General features: G+C 36.6%; 2 protein-coding genes across 5 annotated transcripts in view; one reads left to right on the top strand and one right to left on the bottom strand.

Moving 5' to 3' along the window:
* The window catches only part of LOC115212841 (espin), a 251,507-nt gene extending 248,656 nt beyond the window's left edge, over window positions 1-2,851 (top strand). For all 4 annotated transcript variants that reach the window (XM_029781613.2, XM_029781611.2, XM_029781612.2 and 1 more), the window contains one exon: window positions 410-2,851. In XM_029781613.2, the coding sequence (XP_029637473.1) occupies window positions 410-536 (127 nt within the window). In that variant the 3' untranslated portion in view covers window positions 537-2,851. The remainder of the gene's footprint in view (window positions 1-409) is intronic.
* Window positions 2,852-4,674: 1,823 nt separating this feature from the next.
* Window positions 4,675-19,969, bottom strand: LOC115213526 (28S ribosomal protein S18a, mitochondrial). The gene is made up of 5 exons (XM_029782546.2): window positions 19,702-19,969; window positions 14,403-14,434; window positions 10,344-10,457; window positions 9,301-9,424; window positions 4,675-4,825 (listed from the first exon to the last, which is right to left on the bottom strand). Exons 1-5 carry the CDS (start codon window positions 19,820-19,822, stop codon window positions 4,713-4,715), a joined length of 504 nt encoding a protein of 167 aa, XP_029638406.1. The 5' UTR covers window positions 19,823-19,969; the 3' UTR covers window positions 4,675-4,712.
* Between the last annotated feature and the right edge of the window lie 5,812 nt (window positions 19,970-25,781).

The following is a 25,781-nucleotide window of genomic DNA, read 5'->3' as shown; positions in this document are numbered from 1 at the left end:
GTTGTATTTTGAGTCTGAATGATTGCCTAAAAATACACAGCACACTATACAAGCTTGTTCAACCATTGTATTTTCTGAAGCATGAAATTTATTAGTAGCTCACATTTAAATCTTTTGGATATATTAAATGATATATGTATGTAAACATTTATATTCTGCACATTGCGTGAGATATTCAGCTATGGTGGGTAATGTTTGTAACATTTTCTTCTCAACAACTCATCCAATAGCTCAATGCTTTTGAATGAAAACTCCCTTACTTAAAAGAGTTAGTGACCGGTAGATCATTCATCTGTAAAACAACGTCTTAGCTATATGTATTTGTCTAACTCATAGTAGCTTGGAAAACACATGTAAAATTTCTCGAAACTAATATTAATTTTTTTTTTTTTTGTGGTTGTCTTTTCAGAGCTTCTCAAATTCAAAAGGAGACCAAATCACAACTCTTTGCAGCACCCAAAGTAGCCTCTCGTGGTGTAGTTAATGGAGAAGGCAACATGATACCTCCTTGGCAAAATGATTTGAAAGGAAAATAAGCTAGTTGGTTTGTTTGTTAAATAATATTCAATAGTACCACAGATGCTTTGGTACACCCCACCCCCAATTGTGTTCTTGTATTGATACAGTGTACCATAGAAGCTCAGGGACAGCTTAATTAACTATTCACACCTGGCTATGCTACATAGGCTTAACAACCATAGATTTTAACTAAAAATGGACAGGTATATGATTTAAATGCACAAATTAATGCATTTAATACATTTATTTGACGTTATATATTTCATCAGAACATAACTATACATTTATCCCATTTTTTTGTTGTATGGCAAAGGTTTTTTTTTAATCTTCTGCGAACCTTATTTTGTTCTTCTTTATCTTGATATATAAAATTATACAAATTTAATAATCTTCATTTGACTTAATTGATTTTGGAACTGCACATTTTAGCCAAGTTTAATTTATATATCTAAACAAAATTTTGGTGAGTTTTTCTTTTAATTCAAATGCTTTAAAGAAAAACGAACATTGGTGATCTCTATACATTTTTTTTTCAAAACACAAGAAAAAAATATTTCAACACAATTGACAAGACAAAGAATTTTATTTTTTATGAAATTTTAAAAAAGAAATTATAATTACTAACTGAAGAAAAATACTCTGCACGACTTATTTTATTCTTTTCATTTCCTGTCAAATTAAAGAACTGAGATGAAAGATATATTTCTTCAAATGGCTAGGTGACATTTTGAAGATGGAAAGTGGGATTCGTCTGTAAAAAAAAAAATTGAAATACCATTTCCTTCATTTCAAGATTGATAGCATAACTGGGCTGTTACTAAGACTTGATTTCATTGAATGAATTATAAAGTCTTTTGGTATTTATGACTTTAAAATGACAAAGAAATGGTGAAAGGAAAATAATACAAACAAAGGAATTATTAATTTACTTTATAAAAATATAATGTATTAACATAATTTTTTTTTAAAAAAAAGGTGATTAATTAATTATGAAAATATTTATTTGTAACTAATTAAAACAACAAATATCTTTAAATAATTCTCTAAGAAATAACATTTTCATGACTTCAGACGACAGTATCTGGTGATTGGATAAGTTATATGATTAGCCTGATCAATTCCGATATTAACTTATTTCTACTAGATAATTTTCTAGTATTTATTAAACTCATACTATATCCAGTGATATTTCAAAGACTTGTATTACTATCAACTTATATAAATATAATTTTTTTCTCTATATTATCATTAAGGAATTTAAAACACTTGCAATAGCTTTTTTTTTTTACCTTACAAGACATGATAGTCAACTGCTCTGAGAAAAATACAAGGATATTGACTAGAATAAAGTACTTGAAATCGAATATTGAGCTAAAGCAATTCATTTAAATTATGTGATAATGCCAAATTAATTTGAGGATCATTTCCAGACTATTGGAATAGTTTGGTGACATTGTTTTAGCCAGCTAGTTCCAGGAAAACATAAATGGGTACCATTTTAGTGAGTTTAACTTATGTATTATATATATTTCTCATTAGAGATATTTCAGTTCTTTTTGTTAATTATCAAGGAACTAGGTAACTTCTTAAAGTTATCTTAAACTGTGAAAACAACCAACTTAGTATGAGTGAGCATTTGTGTGTGTGTATCTGTCTGTGTGTGAGTATCTGTGTGTGTGTGTGTGTGTGTGTGTGTGTAGGCAATAGTGACTGGAGGATATGAAGTGCAGAAACCACGGAATAATGCAATGGAACTCCCATTACATATACATATATATATATATAGTGCTGAAAAGAGAGGAACATAATAATTGCACTTTATAAGACAGTCACCATTGATATTACATTATTAATTAATCAATTAAAAATTTAATTAATTTCTTGATTAATCTCCACTCTATGGAAAGGTTTGTTATATTCACATAAATATTATTATTATACTTATAGGACTGAATGAGAGACTGAGTGATAGCATCTTCAGTGTTATGTGTGTGAGTGGTTGTAGTGTAAGCCAAATAAACACTATGATAAGTACTACAGATCCAATTCTACACATGTTCTCTTTGCTACTAATACTGTGGCTACTGATACATGACTAAACCCAAGCTTACATAAACTGTTATGCCACCACTAATTTCATCTAAATCTATAAAAAAAATATCAATATCTCAATCCTTGTTGTTTTGTTATGTTATTATTATTATTATTATTAACAAATGATTTGTTTTTGTTATTTCTTTTAGAACGTTTCTAATAGTCCTGCTGTATCCCAAAATTGAACATATGTTATTACCACTGTAGCTTAATGTTTTATCACTCAATAAAAGTTATTCAAATATTTTCATTGTTTTAAAGCTCATTCATTATACAGAATGTATGTTTTCAACTTTCATGTTGGCAGCAGTTAAACTTCATCACAATTGGTTTAACATCAAGTTTCCCATTCTTGCTGCATAGGTCAGATGAAATTTTGTTCAACCAGATTTTTCTACAGCTGGACGCTCTTCCTGTTGCCAACCCTCACCTGTTTCCAGAATGGATAATATTTCCCCAAGTTCTTTTGAACAATGAACAGCTCAATGTACTAGGTTGATGCTCAGTATGAGATTAAAAAAGGAGTGGGTGTATAATGTTTTGAATATGGAGCTATAGTTGAACACATTTGCCCAAGGTGCCATTTGGTGGGACTGAACCTAAGACATTGTGGTTGGGAAGCATACATCTTACAACATCTGCACCTGCAAATCTATACATATAAAGCTGAAGTTGCCTGTGTGTGGCAGGTTTGGTAGGCGGCGAGCTGGCAGAAACGTTAGCGCGCCGGGTGAAATGCTTAGCGGTATTTCATCTATCGTTACGTTCTGAGTTCAAATTCCGCCGAGGTAGACTTTGCCTTTCATCCTTTCGCGGTTGATAAATAAAGTACCAGTTTCACACTGGGTCGATGTAAAATTGACTTATTCCGTTTGTCTATCCTTGTTTGTCCCTTCTGTGTGTAGCCCCTTGTGGGCAGTAAAGAAATAGGTTTGGTAGCCTTCAACTAACACTATCTTCTCTGAGACCCTGCAGCGCAAGTTGACCAAAATTGAGAGTATGATAGAAGGCTTGTTCTTCCTTCAGTAGAAGAAAAAGTTCAAATCGGACCATGTTAACACCAAAAATTATTTACATCAAAAAAATGCTTTTTTTCTATGAAAATCCTTATTTTTTATGATTTTTTTGACAGCTGTGTTGCCATTTTTCGGTGTATTTCAACCAGAAAAATGTTCACTTAAAGAGAATAACAAGCTACATAATGCAAAATTTTTACTTTTCAAGGAAGATTGAAACTACGTCAAAACTTTGTTAACACGACAGCAAAGTCTGCCATTTTAAGCACAACTAAAAAATAAACCTGAGCAATGCCAAGCTATACTGCTAGTTATATATATAAAAGAAACATGAGCAGTAGTAGAGAGATGTTTTGCATTTCTTTTTTCAGACCTATCTAGCATCATTCAGCAGAGAGAGAGAGAGAAGTGTCACAAGAGGATTTTTGCTTTTATGATGCAAAAGATTTTATCCATGTTGTCAGGAAAAGTGAGGGAGGGAGAGGGATAACATAAATGGATGGAATTAAATACGGCAAAGAAATAAAAGATACAGTACCAGACCTATTATCTGACTTCCAGAAATTGGGAATACTTTACAATATCATGCAATATACTGTAGTCTGTAATGAGCAAAACAAACCTAGTTTATGAAGTTGGTTAATTTGCATACATTGTGTTAAAAATAGTTTTGTTTTTTATGTGGATTCGTAAAGATTAAACATACTCTGCTTTAGACTTGTATAAATTTGTACCTGTCTCTTCAATAAAATCATGTTCTTTTTACTTAATTTCCATCCTATTGTATATATGGTTCAGTATGACTTATTTTGAGAATTTTAAGCAGATTAATAAATATCTAACAGACCCTGCTTTAAAAATTCATTAATTTAAATCTATCATATAAAATTTGGCTCCTTACTTTTCATAGTTTATTTTATATTTTAAGTATATATTTAGGCCGTCTTCAGAAAACTGGATAATCCAGTCCACTTCTGGTCACAAATTTGCTGGATATTTTGGTGTGGCATTGTATAATGGTTGTGATGAAAACAATAAGACTCAATAAAAAATTCATAAATACTTTATTACAAAAGAAAAAAATTAATGTCTCTTTGGAGCTTTTACATAATGTACATTGTATTTCAAATATTTATATGGAGGTATATAGTTTGATTTTCCATCTGGTCCGGTGGGAGCCAAGCTTCGAAGCAAACCTGTAGAAATGAAACAGTGATTTGAAATGATGAAATTTTATAATTTCAGAACAGACAGTAACGTCTTAAGAAATGTTTACAAATGAAATATATATATATATATATACACACATATATATGCAAGCAACTAATTTTGTAACTGAACGAATTTGAATAGATAAACTGGTGTAATAGTGAAGCAAAAAACTGTGTCCATAGTCTCCTCTTGGCTTGTATAAATAATAAATACATAAAACACTGTCTTTTCCTTATTGGCATGTCAATTTCAGAGAAATTCTTGAGTCTTGAGACTACCTCACCTTCTCATTTGGAGTTGGTCACAATTGCCACTAGGGATTTGTTTATCGTCTCTCAACGTGAAAATAATTTCAATAATTTATATCTCTTTGTTTTTGTGCAACACATGTATTTCATCAAAGTGGTTGTTTGGAATTCAGCATAGGCTGTTCCAAAAACATTGGATGCTTAACCATAATGGATCATTGGTGAATACACTATTGCATTATGTTACAAAGACTTTAGCTCTCTATACCATAAGGTAATAAAATACTCCTCAAATATCTGTTGTGGTTAAGCATCCAATTATACTTGGAACATCCAGTGCAGAGTTCCATACAATCACAATAGTGAAACATACATAAGAACTAAAGATATAAACTTGGGTTCATTATAATTCTCATTATCATTTAATGTCCACTTTCTATGTTAGCATGGGTTGGATGGTTCGACTAAGGACTGGCAAGCCAGATGGCTGCACCAGGCTCCAATCTGTTCTGGCAAGGTTTCTACAGCTGAATGCCCTTGCTAATGCCAACCACTTCAAGAGTGTAGTGGGTGCATTTTACGTACCACTGGCACAGTGGCCAGTGATGCAGCACTGGCATATATATATATATATATATATATATATATATATATATATTACTTTTATTGTTTTCATTTACTTGTTTCAGTCAGTTGACTGTGTCCATGCTGGAGCACCACCTTTTAGTTGCATAAACCAACCCCTGGACTTATTTTTTGTAAGCCTGGTGCTTACTCTACCGGCCTCATTTGCCAAACATGGGGATGAAAACACACCAACATTGTTTGTCAAGTGATGGGTGAACAAACACACATAATATATATACGACATGCTTTTTTTCAGTTTCTGTCTACCAAATCCATTCACAAGGCTTTGGTTGGCCTGCAGCTATAGTAGAAGACACTTGCCCAAGGTGCCACACAGTGGGACTGAACTTGTTACCACGTGGTTGTAAAGCAAGCTTCTTACCACACAACTATATATATATATATTTGCCTAGCAAATTATTTTATTTGCTAAAATAATCTGAAACCTAGGTATGACCATAAAAAATAACTAGGTAAAAGTTTTTATTTTTCATTCCCTTCGAAAATTGCTCTTAAAATGTGGTTTTGGTCGTTTTGACTGCTTCTTCTAGCATGTAAAAATTACCTATTAAAGGTAGTTTTCTCTTATGTTTATATATATATATATATATATATGTATATGGTTGGTCTGTAAAATAGTTGACACTAGCAAGGGCATCCAACTGTACAAACCATGCCAAACAGACTTTGCCAATGCTGGTGCCACATAAAAGTGCCCAGTCCACTCTGTAAAGTGGTTGGCATAAGGGAGGGCATCTAGCCATGAAAACCATACCAAAACAAACCTCAGTGGAGCTGGTGCCATGTAAAAACCATCCAGTCCACTCTGTTAAGTGGTTGATATTAAGAAAGACATCAAGCTATAAAAACCATGCTAAAACAGACAGTGGAGTGCGGTGCAGTCCTCTGGCTTACCAGCTCTTGTCAAATGATGATATATATAAAGAATTTTAATTTCTAAAAAGTACTGGTAAAGAATTCAATTGCTCTTGGAACATCCAATGCTGTCATTCCAAGCAATCACAATGGTTGAACATACATAGAAACTAATGATATAAACTTGGGTATAATTCTCATACATATACAGGGTTGGCCAAAAGTCACCCGACAGTAAATCAAAATCCCATAAATACTTAATATTCAATTTTATTTATTCATTCTAATTATGAATGCTTAATAATTGAATGCTGTGAGTTAAAAATCAGTTTTTTTTTTGTTTTTTTTCCAACATTTGTCTATCTATTAGCGAAGTCTTGTATAAAATAATTTTTTGTTTTAATCTTGTAATTAATTGGGTTCTGATTTACTGTCAGGAGACTTTTGGTCAACGCTGCATATATATATGGTTGGTCTGTAAAATGGTGGGCATTAGGAAGGGCATCTGGTTTTGAAAGCCATGCCAAAACAGACCACGCTGTTGATGGTGGCATGTAAAAACCATTGGTGTATATATCAAGAATTTTAATTTACAAACTGGTAGATTTATAAGAATGGTTATAAATCTACCAGTTTGTAAATTAAATGGTGTTAGTAGTAACAACCTGCCCAACTCATACCAATAAGGAAAGCAGACATAAAATAATAAGGTAATAAATGATGATGAAGGTGATAGTGAGAGTGATGCTGATTATTTCTGGTCAAGAAAAGTAGAAGAGACTGAGTCTGAATGAAAGCATGCAGCAGAAAGCAAGTACGGTGATAACTAGAGACATGTTCCACTCTCATCAGACCTCTTCAGTGAAGCACAATTTTATCAATACTTGCAGGATCTTCGATGACTGAGAAAATTTATAACGATTTTGAACAAATGCAACTAACAGATGTGATGTGTTATAATATCCAAAGACTGTGGCATTTTAGCCCAAATCAAGTTCTTCTACCACTACACATACACCTTCAATATCTATTTCAGAGTTATCTCCCCTACTCTTCTTCCTAACCACAATTGATCATTAAGCAAATGTTTTTCTTCCCTACAGTTGTTTTAATAAATGAATTCTTTGATTCACTGCATTAGGTTTGTTAACATATTTTATATACCTCAAGCCACCTAGCTGCTAGCAACAAGGCACAGGAGTTTAGTACACAGAGTGTACTGTGTAGTAAGTAGCTTGCTTACCAACCACATGGTTCTGGGTTCAGTCCCACTGCATGGCACCTTGGGCATCTTCTGCTATAGCCTCGAGCTGACCAAAGCCTTGTAAGTGGATTTGGTAGATGGAAACTGAAAGAAGCCCATCATATATATGTGTGTGTGTTTGTCTCCCTAACATCCCCTGACAACCAATGTTGGTGCGTTTATGTCCCTGTAACTTAGCAGTTCAGCAAAAGAAGCCAATAGATTAAGTACTAGGCTTACAAAGAACAAGTCCTAGGGCCAATTTGTTCAACTAAAGGCGGTGCTCCAGCATTGCCGCAGTGAAATGACTGAAACAAATAAAAGAATAAAACCAATTAAATATATAGGCACAGGCGTGACTAACCACATGGTTCTGGGTTCAGTCACACAGCATGTCACCTTGGGCAAGTGTCTTCTACTATGGACTCAGACCAACCAAAACCTTGTGAGTGGATTTGGTAGGCAGAAACTGAAAGAAGCCCATTGCATATTTACATGCGTGTGTGTTTGTTCCCCAATCACTACTCGATAACTAGTGTTGGTTTATTTATGTCCCTGTAACTTAGTGGTTTGTCAAAACAGACTGATAGAATAAGTACCAGGCTTTAAGAAAACAAAAGGTACTGTGGTTGATTTCTTTGACTAAAAATTCTTCAAGGAAGTGCCCCAGCATGATCTGTCTAATGAGTGAAACAAGTAAAAGATAAAAGATGCCTCACTTCACCGAGATCTGTTTTTTCCGCACACTGGTTCTGCCTGCCCTCCTCTATAGCACTGAGACCTGGACCATCCTCAAACAGACCCTGGTATCTCTCTAGGCGACCAAATCTCAAACATCATCCAAGAACAATGCCAATAGCAGCAGCTGACCATTGGAGACCAAGTCCAGCTACAGTGGTTCGGCCGTGCCTGCAGGATGAGCACCAGAAGACTACCACACCAACTTTCGTGATGGCAGTGACCCCCGTCCTGGAGAATCCAGCACAGCACACCAAGGAGTGAAACAAATTGAGGAGGACTTGAAGTTGCAATGCCTTGACCTCGAGTATGGTAAAGCCGGAAGCATGGAATAAGACTATCACCAGAGTCCATCATCCAGTGGCACCCACAGCAGTGTATTGGTTGAGAGGACAGCTTCCTGCTCCAGTCACCAGCTAGGGATTTTGCTTTTTCACTTACTACAAAGCTGATAGCAACTGGCACCAAATCATTAAGTATGTTAGTTACCATTGTCTTAGATGGACTGAATTATATAGAATAAATATCTGTCAACAGGAGGCATCAGATCTGGAATATTAACTGTAATAAAACAGAATCCTGTCCAGGAACAAATATTATCCTCCTTGGCTTAATGCTAAAGAAACTATCATGAGATACCAATCCAATGGAAGATTTTAAATGGATTAACTTTTGTTATTTCCAATGAAGTGGAAAGTATCATTTAGAAGACAAATTTCAACATTACCTGCTCTGGTTGCAAAGTTGACAAGCATGTTCATGTGTTTGTGTTGGCGATTACATAGCTTGGTCACATGCTGAGGTAACAATTTACCATTAGCATCAACGAACTGACTAACAATTAGTACATCCTGGAGAGGAAAAGAAGAGAGAAGAGGGAGAAAATTTTAGTAATTAAAATGAAGTTGTTTCAGGTATGATTTCTTTATTTTCATCTTTTCAGACAAGAAGTTCAATTCTCAACCACATGAAAAACTGCAGAGCTACAAGTGCTGGGCTTTGTGGTAATTTCCCTGTCAACAAATCATCCACTGGCATTACACTTTCAACAATATGTGAAATAAGATATACCTTACTTGAAAAACAGGTGAGGGTTTGTGTCAGTGAAGGCATCCTGCTGTAAAGCGAAGCCTCAGTAATATATATTTGTCTAACTCATGCAAGCATGGGAAAATGGAGGTGAAAATAAATGAATTAGAAACTAACATGGTATTTAGTTGATACCCACTTGAGATTTACATCATTAAGAGTACTGTGCAGTTATTCAAACAACTGAAATCCCATGGTCAGAAATTCTAACCAAAATCCAATATGATTCAACCTATTAAAATTCAGTTTATTCTTCTGTCAAATGTAATGCTTATTGATCCATGTTGTTTTGAATTAATCATTTTACAATGGTGTGATTGATTATTTTTATAATGACATTGTAGAGAAGGTATGAGAGGTCAAATCTAGCCATTTGAACATAAAACAGGTAGAATATTTGGGCCGGATACGGCCAGTTTAAATGCTAAAGGATTAGTCTGTAACAGTCACAAGGTCACACATTTCGGAGTGAAGATTACAGTTGATTAATTCAACTCCTAGTACAAAACTGGTACCTTATATTATTGTCCTTTCTTTACTATGGGCAAAGTTGGGTCCAAAGGAATCAATAAAATATTGAGGTGTTGAAAGAAAAATATTTTTTAAAAAATAAATAAAAATGAAGGAGCAAAAAATTGTTATCGGTGAAATCTTGAATCAAAGAAGTTGATGAAAACTCACAGTATATTTAACTTTGAGGTTTAGTCGACACAAGGGACATGCAGTTGGCTTGCTGAAGTATTTTTCAGGTATGACATTATTCTCTCGAGGTGAGGGGATATGAACTCCTTCAATCTGAAGCAAGAAAATAATTTTAAATATTATCTTACATAGTAATAACATATTTAGGTATATCATATGTAAAAGTTGTAAAAAAAAAAAAGCAACAAAACACGTTTTCAGGTTCAGTCCCACTGTTCAGCACCTTGGGACAAGTGCCAATCCCTTGTACATGAATTTGGTAGAGATGAAACTGTGTAGAAACTGTTGTATATGTACATATGTCATTGAGGAAATAATAAGGGACCAGGAGATGTGTCTTGTCTTGAGACAGCATTCAACCGGGGTGGATTGAGATGTGAGACAGCATTCACCCAGGGTGGGTTGAGATGTGGTCATTTGATGTACTTGATAAGACATGTTAGGCTAAATAAAATCACTGTCTTCCACACATAGAGGATTGTCCTTCCAGGTGCTGGTGCTATTTAAAAAGCACCTGTGTTGGAGCTGCATAAACGGTGACACGTAAAAAGCACCCACACTCTGTTAAGTGGTTCATGTTAAGAAGGGCATCCATCCATAAAAACCAAGCCAAAGCAGACAGTTGGAGTTCAACCAGCTCCATGTCAAACTGTCCAATCCATGCCAGCATGGAGACTGGATGTTTAACAATGACGATGATGACGATGGGATGTGTGTGTGTGCATTTTTATGTTTACCTTTCAACACTTGACAACCACCATCACCATCATCATCGCTTGACGTCCGTCTTCCATGCTGGCATGGGTTGGACGGTTTGACCGGGGTCTGGGAAGCCAGGAGGCTGCGCCAGGCTCCAGTCTGATTTGGCAGTGTTTCTACAGCTGGATGCCCTTCCAAATGCCAACCACTCCGTGAGTGTAGTGGGTGCTTTTACGTGCCACTAGCACAGGGGCCAGAAGAGGCTGGCAAACGGTCACGTTCGGTTGGTGCTTTTTATGTGTCACTGACACAGACGCCAGTCAGGCAGCACTGGCATCAGCCACGATTCGGATGGTGCTTTTACGTGCCACCAGCACGGGTATCTTAACTACAATTTCCATTTGATTTTTTTGTCAGCTTATCTCCATATCTTAGTGGTTTAGCAAAAAAAGACCAACAGAATGGACATAAAAGGAGTACTGGGAGGGGGGGGTCAATTGGATTGACTAAACCTTTCAAGGCAGTACCCCAGCATGGCCAGAATCCAATAACTGAAAGAAGAAGTGTAAGGAAATTGAGCAAGATGTCTTGCTTTTGTTCCAGCGACTTGTATTTTCATTTCAAATCTCACCATGGCCTATTTGGGTGGTTTAAACTGGCCAAATCTGGCCCAAATATTTTTTTTTTTTGTTTTATGCTCAAACCAGCCAAATCTGACTTCTCACACCTACCCTACAATGTCATTCAAAAATATACACTCACATTATCAACATCTCAAAGTTACAAGATAATGCCTGACTAATTTGAAAACAATGTGAATGAATAAGTATTACATTTGACAGTAATCTGAATACTTAAGGGTTAACATCACCACCTGGCACACAAAGTGCCTTAAGTGGAGCCCCACTAAAGCATTCAGTCCAGGCACATACCCACAACCTTTTACAGATATTTCCACTTGAGTAAAAGATGAAAAAAGAAGACGTAAGGCATTTACCTTTTAGCATTTACATTTCTGTCAAATGTAATACTTATTTATTCACAACATTTTGAAATTAATCATGCATTATTTCATAGCTTTAAGACTTTGATGATGTTTATTTTTCAAATGACATGTAGGGTAGGTGTCAGAGGTCTAATTCACCAAGTTTTAACAAAAAACAGGTAGAATGTTTGAGCTGGATATGGTTCGTGAAGTGTTCTATATTTTTTGGTCGATGTCAATGTCGCCTAACTTGCACCCATGCCGGTGGCACGTAAAAAGCACCCTTTAAACTATGGGCTTCACAGAGGCAGTGACACGTGACTGTGACCTTTGGCAATATACCATGCTTGAGAAGACCTGTCAAGCTAAGTGAGATTGTAGTTATGGCTGATGCTGGTGTTTCACAACTGACACCTGTGCTGGTGGCAGGTAAAAAGCACCCACTACACTCTTGGAGTGTATATTTTATAGCAGCAAGCTGGCAGAAACGTTAGCACGCCGGGCGAAATGCGTAGCCGTATTTTGTCTGCCGTTACGTTCTGAGTTCAAATTCCACCGAGGTCAACTTTGCCTTTCATCCTTTCGGGGTCGATTAAATAAGTACCAGTTACGCACTGGGGTCGATGTAATCGATTTAATCCATTTGTCTGTCCTTGTTTGTCCCCTCTGTGTTTGGCCCCTTGTGGGTAGTAAAGAAATAACTACACTCTTGGAGTGGTTGGCGTTAGGAAGGGCATCCAGCTGTAGAAACTGTACCAAATCAGACTGGAAGCTAGTGCAGCTCCTCAGCTTACCAGTTTTCAGTCAAACCGTCCAACTCATGCCAACATGGAAAACAGATGTTAAATGAAGATGATGATGAATTTTTCTTGAAAATGTGTTTATCTATGGGAAGATATCTTGCTTGGAAACAAATGAGAGTTGGTGACAGGAAGGGCACCCAGTTGTAAAAAATCTGCTGCAATAAACTTTGTTCAATCATCATCATCATCATCATCATCATCGTTTAACGTCCGCTTTCCATGCTAGCATGGGTTGGATGGTTCAACTGGGGTCTGGCAATCCCGAAGGCTACACCAGGCCAGTCAGATCTGGCAGTGTTTCTACAGCTGGATGCCCTTCCTAACGCCAACCACTCCGAGAGTGTAGTGGGTGATTTTATGTGCCACCGACACTGTTAGCCACTACAGACATTTTTTTTCTCTCCTTGTTTTTTCTGTGTCCCTTTCTGTAGAAGAGCGTAGGCTCGAAATATAAAAGACTTTTTCTATTCCTGAACATTATACTAATACATCTGTTTGTTTTGTACACCACCTACCTTAGTCTTTTGTTTTTTTCGTAAAGTCTCCATAAATCTATCTATCTATCCATATATATATATATATATATATATATATATAAATATATATATATCGTCGCCATGATAGATCGTTAGCCACTACATACATATTTTTCTCTCCTTGTTTTTTCTGTGTCCTTTTCTGTAGAAGAACGTAGGCTCAAAATGTAAAAGACTTTTTCTATTCCTGAGCGTTATACTAATACATCTGTTTGCTTTGTACACCACCTGTCTTCGTCTTTTGTTGTTTTTTCCTAAACTCTCCTATATAAGAAAGCATGGAAAAGTGGATGTTAAAGATGATAATAACTGTAAAGCTTTGGAACAATCTATATTCGAAGTATAGTTTTAACCTTTGTGATTTCAATCTTCCTTAAACCACTATGGTTCAATGAATGATCAAGCTTCTTGTTTTAGGTGACCTCAAAACTTTTCGTTAAGATTTCATGCTAATTTATGCTTCAAACATCATTTTAATAATGGCAAAATTATTGGATCTTTTCGGTTTGACTGGCAGTTTTTTAAAATAATTTCCACGTAACTAAACACTTTTAAACTTCGTATACTGATAGAATGTGTTTATAAAACATCTTTTTCTCTTGGCTTTATTGAGAAAATTCTATAGCTTCTAAGACATTTGTTGTTTTTTTTCTTCAATTTCTGAAATTTCAACCAATCAATGATGTCTATTGAGGTAAAAACATTCTGTGCCATATGAATATGTCCCTCGTTTAAGAAATAGATTGGGTTTATTTACATTTTTGAAGAAAAAAAGATACTCTATAACTTAGCAGTTCAGCAAAACAAAAACTGATAGAATAAGTACTACGTTTACAAACAGTAAGTTCTGGGGGCTCTTTTTGTGACTACAAACTGTTTGAGGCAGTGCTCCAGCATGTCCGCAGTCAAATGACTGAAACAAGTAAAACAACAAAAGAATAATCCATCATAACATTATGACAGATTAAAAACAGAAAATGAAATCAATGAAAGATGTGAATTAAACAAAACTTACAGTTGTCACGTTGCCTTCCGTTTTATGTAAAACTGCAAATGAAGAAAAAAGAAAGGTTTAATACAAAAGTTTGACACAAAAAAAAAAATATTAAAACTTTTTCCATCACAAAAGCTGTTTCAGTAAAAAACCTTTTACACAGATTTGAGTTTCTTGACATAACTCCAGTAGACTAATTGCCTATGTTTCTTTTTCCTTCAGTAATAGCAGACCAAAGAAGAAATATGTTATTATTTTTTCTATTGCTATCAGGTCATCCCATAAGTTCTGTCCGATTTTACCTTTTTAAAATTGAATGAAATTTAATAGTATTTTAGAATGTCTAATGGAATTAAAAATTATTTTTATGCATTTGTGTACATTGAAACTAATTAAATATTATTTTACAGAATAATAGAAATAAAATTCCTTTGATTAAAACCCTTTCTAACATGGAAGTATCCAAAGAGCATTTGAGGCATAACTCTGCAGCCGAAGCAACTCGAAACATACACTCAGTTTATAGGAAAGAATACTTGAATGGAAAAACTTGCAGAAAATGGTTTGCAATATTCAGAAGTGGAGATTTTAGTCTTGAAGATAAAGGTCGAACAGGACGTCCATTTGAGTTTGATGATAAGCTCCTTGAGGCATTACTTGAAGAAAATCCTGCATTATCAGTTGAAGAATTGGCAATAAAGCTTAGTTCAAACCATACAACTGTTCATTGTCATCTTCAACAACTTGGAATGGTTCCTAAACTTGGAAAATGGGTGCCTCATGAATTGTCCCAAAGCAACTGCAAATCCCGAGTTGACATCTGCTCTTCTCTCCATTGTCGTGAACTCATTTCACCCTTTTTGGATAGACTTGTTACTGGTGATGAAAAATGGATCTTCTATTGAAATGTTAAATGTTGTAAACAGTGGCTTGGTAAAAGGGAAAAAGCTCAACCACAACCGAGAAGGGAACTTCATGGGAAAAAGGTTCTTCTCTCTATCTGATGGGATTGCAAAGGAGTAATTCACTTTGAATTGTTACCACTTAATGCAACAATTAATGCTCAAGTCTACTGTCAGCAATTAGAGCATTTGATCCAAGCTTTGAAGAAAAAAAGACCTGCTTTAGTGAATCGAAAAGGAGTGATGTTTCATCAGGATGATGCGCAACCCCACACTGCAAAGATCACATCACAGAAGATCAAAGAGCTTGGTTGGGAAAAAATTCCTCATCCACCTTATTCTCCCGACCTTGCTCCTTCAGACTACCATTTGTTTTGTCGTTTACAGAATAATTTGGTAGGGGGAGGGGCATAACTTTCGTAAGCCAGGAGGAGGTTGAAACTGACATTTCAGAGTTCTTCGCTTTGAAACCAAAAGTTTTACATTGATGGGATTAAAAAGCTTGTAAATAGATGGAAGGAAGTCATAGATAATCAGGAAAAGTACACTGATGATTAAATTTCAATTAAATATAACATTTGATCACTTGTTTCCTTTATTCAAAATTCGGACAGGACTTATGGGATGACTTGATATCATCTTGTGCATGTGAGTGAAAGCATGTAATCACTTAGTCTGTGTTTGCAAAATTACTGGAAAACATCCAAACAGATTTTCAGCAAATTTGGCAGAAATACTCATAGGGTAAGTGGCTCAAAATTATGAGAATTTGGTTTGATTATTTTCAAACATACATAAATACATGCATAGGTGTGCATGTGTGCATGCATGTGCACATACAGTGACAGATTCAAGGGCTTAATTTCACCTGAGTATAAATACTTAATACTTAAAAAAAACATTTTCTTTTTAAATCAGATTTGCATATTTCCTGAGAAGCAAGTGGTCACAGTATTTATATCCTACAACAAACTACAGTAAGTTTGATTCACCTTCCATCATTGAAAGACATTGAGAGCACTTAAATTCTATGCAATATTTTGTGTAAGTATTTCATTTCGTTCACTTTCCTTTTTATATGAATCAACCCTCATCTGCCGGTGTATAGATCACGGTATACCTATGCGCATAGACAAGTGTGAGTACATACTTACATTTGAGACCCCCATCAGTTATGAATGACCATGGGATTGCACCTACAAAGTCACCCTCCCAGGCACAAGTCTGGGCAAGGTTGATTGTGAAAGACCAGCAGTCACCCATGCATACCAGCCTCCCCTTTCCATGCCAAGAATATTATCCAAGGGGAAGGTAAAGGCCGATCCAGCTTGAACTCAGAAGGACGGACAAAATGCTACTAAACACTTTGTCTGGAGTGCTAACGATTTTAATAATAATAGTAATGATAAGTCTTTCTACTGTAGGCACAAGACATGAAATTTGAGGGAAGGGATGAAGTCGATTACATCGACCCTGTTACTCAACCAGTACTTAATTTAATCGACCCCGAAAGGATGAAAGGCAAAGTCGACCTCAGCAGAATTTGAACCCAGAACATAGCGACAGACAAAATACTGCTAATGATTTTGCCAGCTTGCTGCCTTAATGATAATAATAAAATAGTAACAACATTGGGACCTTCTCAAAGAGAGCAATATGCTGGCATGTAAAGCTGAAAATACCAAACTCCATAGGAAGTACACAGTTGGCAGCATTACTTGGAACAGCTCATATGCTGAGGAAAGTTGCGTCTCTAAACTACAGCATGGAGCTGAGATATGATGTAAATAACCCAGGAAAAGAAAGACTAAAGCTAATGTTATCTTTATTAATCACTTAAGGTTAACTAAAAGATCAAGGATGGTACAGGGTGATAGAGGTGTGCAAGTTAACATAAAAAAAGCATGTAAAATGGCAAGTAACAAAAACGAAGAACAAAAAAATCAAGGTATAATTCACCAAGAGGAGACCTCTGAGGGTTACTTGTGGAAACCGTACAAAATCACATTTACCTTGTTTACTAAGGCAAGTGCCTTCTCCCATTTGTCCTATTCCAATCAACAGCTGATAACCAGATCCATTGCACACATGTGACAGAAGGTATTTCTTATACTTCCACTAGCCAGCAATGTTCAGGAATTAGATGTGTGTGTGCAGAACAGTTTCACCATTCTGCATGCATCTTGGATAGGCCCAGCTAACAGCATTTCTGTGCTTGCAGTGTTTATCTTAAACCAGCAATGCTTCACCAATAGATTGCTACACTAGTTGTTTCTGGAAGTTATTCATGAGCCTCAGCCCAAAAGATCTCTGGAACACACCAGCCAGATGATTTTCACTGTTGATTTTCATCGACACCCAGTGCAGAATCACCTCCCTCCGACAAGTCATCCTAACAAGACGTCTGCGTTGGCTGGGTCATGCCCTCCATCGTCAACCAGGAGAATTCACCTACGAAGCAATTGCCCCAGCTCCCCTTCAGGGTTGGCAAAAGCGTCGTGGTGGACAACGAAAAACCTGGCTGATGACAGTCAAGGCTGATCTGAAACCCAACCTAGGCCCCCATATCTACGGCATTTGTCGCTGGAATAAGGAGTGGTTGGAGATCATGTGTTCGTTAGCCTCAAATCGCCAGGCCTGGTCGGCGTTTGTGAGAGATGCAGCATTGAGGATAAATGAAGCCAGCTCAACCTACCCCGGGTGAATGCTGTAAGAAGAAGAAGAAGACACCCAGAGTTTCCTCAAGAACATCATCACTCTTGCCTGCCAGTAACTCTCTATACAATGCTAATTTGGAACATCTACCAACTGGTAGAGGGTTGTGAATACTTGATGACATTCAGGATGCTAAGTACTATTTCAGTCTTTGTATGATCCAAAACTGCAGCTCTATCAAAGAGACTAATTGCAGAAAAATTCATCTGATAAACACCAACCACACCTATTCACCATCAGGGAATTGCTCGCAATGTCAGTCTCAGCACATGTCTACACCTCACCAATCACATCATGCTCAGTCCTCCACTCAGTGGATGTTGGCAGCTAATGGAACACATCCCCTCCATAGAAAGCAGACAAGCCGATGTTCCAATCAGGTCAAATGTGAACGGAAGCAAAACACAATGGTCAGACAATAATATATAATGGAAGCATATAAGCCACTTCTACTCAGGAATAGCTTTCTCTTGGCCCATTTCTAGGTGAGATCAACCATTCTGCTCATCACCTCATCCTAGTGCCTTTCCACTTGGAGATCTAGACCTGTTTTTTTTTTTTTTTTTTCTTTAAGGAGCTTCTACGTAGTCGGTCAATCAGCTAGAAACAGCAAACACTCTCTCTCTCTATCCGATCAGTCGAAGTCAACTCTCGGTCACTTGTTGGATCAGTGTCCTAGCCAACGCAGGACTGGCCATGTCCATTCCGGTATCACTCCTGATGGTGTCAAGCCAGTGGGTTCTTGGTCGGCCTCTTCCTCTCTTGCCACTGACCATTCCAAGCATGATGTCCTTCTCCAGGGATTCTCTCCGCATAATATGACCGAAATATGCCAATCTATGCTTGGTGATCCCAGCTTCTAGCGACATTTTCGGCCTTATCTGCTTAAGAACTTCTCCATTGGTGAGCCTCGCCGTCCATGGAATTCGCAAAAGTCTTCTCCAACACCAAAGCTCGAATGCATTAATTCTCTTCTGGTCAGCTTTCTTTAGTGTCCAGGTCTCGCATCCATATGTTGCTATTGGGAAGACAATTGCATTCACCAATCTGCATTTGGTAGCGAGTCTGATGTCTCTACGCTTCCAGACCCTGCTCGTCTTCAAAAAAAATGAGGGGGACACTGGAAAATGTAGTCCTAGATTTACAAAATAAACTCGATAGTCAACTCTAGAATATCTTTGAATCAAAGGACTGCTTAATTAAGACTGACGTGAGGCTAAACAACTGGATTTCTTACAAAAATGTTCAAAAGCTCAGACTTACGAATATACTACGTTCGTTCCATATCTTTTTCATGGTAAATAAAAACAGGTTCTCGGGCTCTGAAAGAGATCATCTTTAATTTACGGTACTCTGAGTAGTATCGACGAAAAGAACACATCGCTTGTCGATGCATTTATTTTCTGCTAACGAAATACAGGCATCTGTTATTTTATTATTCCTTTAACAAAAAATTCAACATCATTGGTTTTCTATTGCGAATGAGGAAGGAGGGTTATTTTTTTTTAAAACTCATTCAATAAAAGTGACGGCGATCTTACGGTTCGTAAACGGTACTAGAACCGTAAGATGGCCGGTACTAGAACCGTAAGATCGCCAAAATGCCTTTGGAACGATTACTCACCAAACGCGGGACATGTGTAGATTTAATTAAACTTATACACATAAATCAATACAGAGATTAAAATAAAAAGAAACCTTACTTTGTTTTAGCTGCAATTGTTTGGAAGAAGAAAAGCTTGCGATCACAGGTACAGTTCGACAAATCGAAAGATTTTTCCTTAAAGGGGCTCCGAACAATCGCAAAGTTATTAGGGAAGCCATTTTAACCTTGGTAGTCACACTGCCATATAGAGTTGTTTCCCTTGAACCTTATTTCAATTTACCGGTGCTATCATTTATGTTGTATCTGCGTAAAAATTGATTATTTGCCTATACCTCGTGGAAAGGCTTTTTAATAACAGACAATACTGTTGAATTCGTTTAAAATTTGAATATATTTCATAAAATACATTAAAATTTACAGTAAATTTAACAGCTTTAAATAACGTTCCTACCATGTAGTTGCATCAGTTTCACCTCACGGTACAACTTCGAAATTTCTAATTTGCTTTAATCGTCATAAAAAGTGAAAGTAAATTGTCTTCAAAAAATTGAAAAAAATACGGTAGTAACGACAGTGACATACCAAAATTTCATAAAACACTTTTGGGTGATCCTTCGGTATAGGTACCGTAAGTGGCTTTGTTTATATTTCTGAAGATAACAGAAACCCTTTTCTCCAACTCCTAGCCCTAACCCCCCATATATATAAAAAAAACACTTTCTTGAAATATATCCGGTACCTATACCGAAGTTACGCCCACTTTTGATGTCCAACGGGTGGGCTTCCTGTGTGGGTCTGATCAACATGATAGCATCAGTAGTCAGCTACAGAAGAGTGATAGATGCTCACCTAGAAGAAAACTGAGGCGACAATGTTGAACTGTTCATTGTTGCTGGAATCACTGCCATTGATAAAAGTACTTGATGTTTATAGGTGTTGCCACTGAAAGTCTTATGAAGACTTGGTTACTCTTCTCATTTTTTTAAACAGAAAATACAACTGTTTTAAATGCTTTGAGATGAATATTCCACTGACATAATTCTTCTATGCTCTTTTTCATTTTGGTACTACATTGACAGTCATTTCTGCTTTATAAAAGTCTGAAAGAAATATAAATGTAACCCTTAATTTCTTTATTGATGATCTAAAGGTCTAGAGGATTCACTCTGTTGCTACTCAGAATTTCTATATCATTATAAACATTCGGATAATAATAGAAATAAATGAGACACTGCATTATATACATTACTGATAGATACAATGATTGCTGTGGTGATTGGTTTTGATAACAGATCACTGAAGACTTTGTGGGGCATTTTGATATGCACCAAATGAAGTAACAGAATGGAAAAAGTTATTTCTTACAGATTTTATTTATCTGTGGCACGTAAAATGCACCAATCCGACCGTGGCCATTGCCAGCCTCGCCAGCCTCGCCTGGCACCTGTGCGGGTGGCACGTAAAAAGCACCCACTACACTCACAGAGTGGTTGGCGTTAGGAAGGGCATCCAGCTGTAGAAACATTGCCAGATAGGACTGGAGCATGGTGCAGCCTTCTGGCTTCCCAGATCCCCGGTCGAACCGTCCAACCCATGCTAGCATGGAGAACGGACGTTAAACGATGATGATGATGATGATTACAATTCGTCACACAGAGGCTGTAAAAGTCAGCTGTTTTACAGTAGTAAGAGGATTTTTATTAATGACAAGGCTTGCACACTTTTGGTAATATTTGTGTCAGATGTGGGTGTTAGAGGAGGAGGAGAGAGAGAGAGATTGGTGATAGAAAGAGAATGACATGCGGTGTCTAAGACAGAAAACAAACTGTCCGAAAACATTCGAAGAGAGCATGCTCCTCTGGCAAGGACAATCAAGAAAGAGGAGAAAAAAGAATAATAAAGGATAGAGAAAGGATATATATATATAGGCTGGCTTATTCACAGTTTTAAAACACCTAAAGGCAAAAATATAGACATCATTTGTCAATCATTAAGATAGCACTGTCTGTGGGTGTTGAGTTGTTTTGACTCTTATTTCTAGCAATACTGGTGCTGATTAGTGTCCTTTTATATTTCTGCCTATATATATATATATATGTGTGTGTATCGTTGGCGATTTTCTTTCTCCATCTTCCCTTCTTTGGACTTTTTCTATATTTCTAACGAAGAGCTCTGCTCAAAACGTGAAATCCTCTTTCTTTTCTTTCCTTTCCTGATTGTCCAATAACACTACTTATTCCACATCCTTGCGTTGTTGTTTTTTCTTGCTTGTTCATGTTTGGATTAACTATATATATATATATATATATATATTTCTTTACTGCCCACAAGGGGCTAAACATAGAGGGGACAAACAAGGACATTAAGTTGATTACATCGACCCCAGTGCGAAACTGGTACTTTATTTATCGAACCCGAAAGGATGAAGGGCAAAGTCAACCTCGGCGGAATTTGAACTCAGAACGTAGCGGCGGGCAAAATGCTTAGCAGTATTAAATAAGTACCAGTTACACACTGGGGTCAATATAATCAACTTAATCTGTTTGTCTGTCCTTGTTTGTCCTCTCTGTGTTTAGCCCATTGTGGGTAGTAAAGAAATTTATATATATATATATATAATATATATATATATATATATACACACACACACACACACACACATTCATTTGCATATATATGTGCATATTTCTATCTGTATATTAAACAAAAAGGGACTAAGTAAAATAATACATGGTGTATTTGAACACTGATAATGAATAAGGATATATAATGTACCAGTCATGGGCAACCTGCAGCTTGCAGGACTTTCTGAATGGCATGCCTATTGAAAAATTACCTTCAGTTTTCTTAGTAATGCACCCCACATATTGGTGAATTGTCTCATTCTCTTTACTCTCTTACTTGTTTCAGTCATTTCACTGTGGCAATGCTGGAGCACCACCTTTAGTCGAGCAAATCAACCCCAGGACTTATTCTTTGTAAGCCTAGTACTTATTCTATCGGTCTCTTTTGCCGAACTGCTAAGTTACAGGGATGTAAACACACCAGCATCAGTTGTCAAGCGATGTTGGGGGGGGACAAACACAGACACACACACATACATACATACATATATATATATATACATACGATGGGCTTCTTTCAGTTTCCATCTACCAAATCCACTCACAAGGCTTTGGTTGGCCTGAAGCTATAGTAGAAGACACTTGTCCATGCAGTGGGACTGAACCCGGAACCATGTAGTTCGTAAGCAAGCTACTAACCACACAGCCACTCCTACGTCTGTGGACTGCTTCTTGAGAAATGTTGCCCATGCCTGTAATATATCATATAAATGGATTCTTGTACCCTCTTAGACCTACCTATACACAATGTATCCCTGTTAAATCCCTTCTTCTACTTATGTTCATTTCTCTCTCTCTCGCCAACTGGGGGTAGTCATGTATCTATTCTACAGCAAGACACTGATTTCTGTCACTATGTTCAGGCTCTAACCTCTCATCACCTGGCACAAAACCCCCAACTCATTAATTCTTCTTCCCACTCAGTTGAGGTGGGGCAGGGGTCTTGTCTTGAAAGTTACTTGGTGACCCCACAGCTACTGATGCCATGCAAAAAGCATCCAGTACTCTTTGTAAAGTGGTTGGCATTTGGAAGGGCATCCTGCCCATATAAACCATACCAAAAACAGACATTAGAGCTTGGTACAGTCTTCTGACTTGCCAGCTCCTAACCTATTTCAGCATTGAAGGAGGACGTTAAACAATGACAATGATGATGGTAATGATGATAATGATGATGATGATGATGATGATGATGGTGGTGGTGCATGTGTGTGTTAGAGGTACCTAATGTTGCATTTCGTGTAATGAGTTCAAATCAGCATAAAACATGTTATAAATATATTTAGTCATTCAAAGTATAATTGCCATCATTTTTAAACAATAACATTTTCCTACATTGAAACCAGTTTTCTGATTCCTCAGGCAAAACAAAACCAAAAAAAAAACAAAAAAAAAAAAAGACAAAAATCAGGTTCTTGAGAAGAGAAAAATGTTTGGGGTGCTGTTTTGACATCGTCCTTGTTTCTGAATGTTTTTTCCACTGGCAAAGTGTTCAGATGACTTGAATAAGTGAAAATCTGATGGTGTCAGGTCTGGTGAATGGGAAGGGTGAGGCAGAGCTTTTCAGACTAATGAATTTATCTTTTCTTAGGTTATCTTTGTTGAATGTGACCTTGCATTATCATGTTGCAGGATAACGCCTTTCAGTTCATGATGAATTTTTGATGAATTTTTGAGCAAAATATGACTCATTCAAATTGTTGACAATAAAGTCCTACAGTAAGACAGCAAACTGGCAGAATCATTAGCATGCTGGGTAAAATGCTTAGTGGTATTTCGTCTGCCGCTACATTCTGAGTTCAAATTCTTTCTGAGATCGACTTTGCCTTTCAAACTTTCGGGGTCAATAAACTAAATGCCAGTTGCATACTGGGGTCGATCTAATTGACTGTGTTAGAGGTACCTAAGGTTGCATTTCGTGTAATGAGTTCAAATCAGCATAAAACATGTTATAAATATATTTAGTCATTCAAAATATAATTTTGGGCCTTGTGCCTAGAGTAGAAAAGAATAAAATTTGCAGTGAAGCTTTTTCCCTTGTTCCATAATTCAAAGTGAACCACACATGGTATTCCACGAAATGCACAGCAAAATCTTGTTTGGATGTTTATCTGGTTTGAGTATTGGAATTGGATTTTTTATTTAGTGATAGCTACTATTTCTTACATTTATTGTTAGCTTAGACTATCTATTTCTCATCCCCTTCTCTCTCTTTCGGAGAGGCACTGAGCACCTACACGTACATATACACACACGGCAGTAACTTCCACCTACCGAATTCAATCACAAAGCTTCGGTCGACTCAGGGTTATAGTGGAAGACACCTGCCCTAAGTGCCACGCAGTGGAACTGAACCTGAAACCATGTAGCTAGGAAGCAAGCTCCCTAACCATACAGCCATGCCCGCATCATTTGTTGCATTCAGTTAAGAAAAGATGTATGCTCATCCACGATTAGAAAATTGTTGAACACACTACTTTATTCTTGGGGGACCCACCTCAAGATACCCACTTCCCTTCTCTACCCACCCAATCTGCTTCAGATGATATTTCACTGTGGACTTGGGTTTATTTAGCCTTCAGGTAAATCCCTGATATTTGATGTGGATCCTCTTCAGTTGCTGTTTCCACTGCATCATTATTGAGGACAATTGGCCTTCCTATTTGATACCTATTCATAAGCATTTGATGGAGTAATTTGAATGCTAAAGGGTTAATCAACAATTGGCGGATCTTTTTGGTTTGAACGGCAGTTTTTAACATAATTTCTAGGTAACTAAAAAATTTTAAACTTTGTATACTGGTAGAATGTGTTTATAAAACATCTTTTTCTCTTGGCTTTATTGAGAAAATTCTATAGTTTGTAAGATATTTGTTGTTTTTTTTTCTTCAATTTCTGCAATTTCAACTAATCACTGATGTCTATTGAGGTAAAAACATTCTGTGCCGTATGAATATGTCCCTCGTTTAAGAAACAGATTGGGTTTATTTACATTTGTGAAGAAAAAAAGATACCCTTCCCCCACCCTAACCCTAACCCTAACTAACCCTAACCCTAAAACAGATTGAAATGCAATAGATCGATACTAGGGTCATAATTATGGGTGACAATTTCATATGACACCGCTAGAAAAAACTGTCGTTCAAACCGAAAAGATCCCAATTGGCTTGCAGATTTAATTTTCCAGGAGATTCTCTCATACTCCTTGTCAATCACTATAGCACTATTTATATTATGGCAATATTCATTTCTACAAGATACAATTTCAAATTTATGATTCAAAATTTTATTAATTCTTTCAAAATAAAGACACTGTAAGAAAAAAGTAACATTTTATTGCTTTACTGGTTTCTCTAAGTTGACTATGTCTCTGCTGGAGTACCATCACCAAAAGTTTTTGTTGATTATGATGACCACCAGTAATTATTTCTATTTGGTACTTATTTTATCGATCTCTATTTGTCAAACTGCTAAGTAAGAGGACCACTAAGTTTTCTTCCAGATTCATTAATAAACAAAATTTAAATAATGCAAATTAAATTTAGATCATTAT

The sequence above is a fragment of the Octopus sinensis genome, linkage group LG6, assembly GCF_006345805.1.
Source record: "Octopus sinensis linkage group LG6, ASM634580v1, whole genome shotgun sequence".
Taxonomy (NCBI): Eukaryota; Metazoa; Mollusca; class Cephalopoda; order Octopoda; family Octopodidae; genus Octopus; species Octopus sinensis.
The sequence above is the reverse complement of the archived record's forward strand: the minus strand, read 5'-3'. Positions and strand labels throughout refer to the sequence as shown.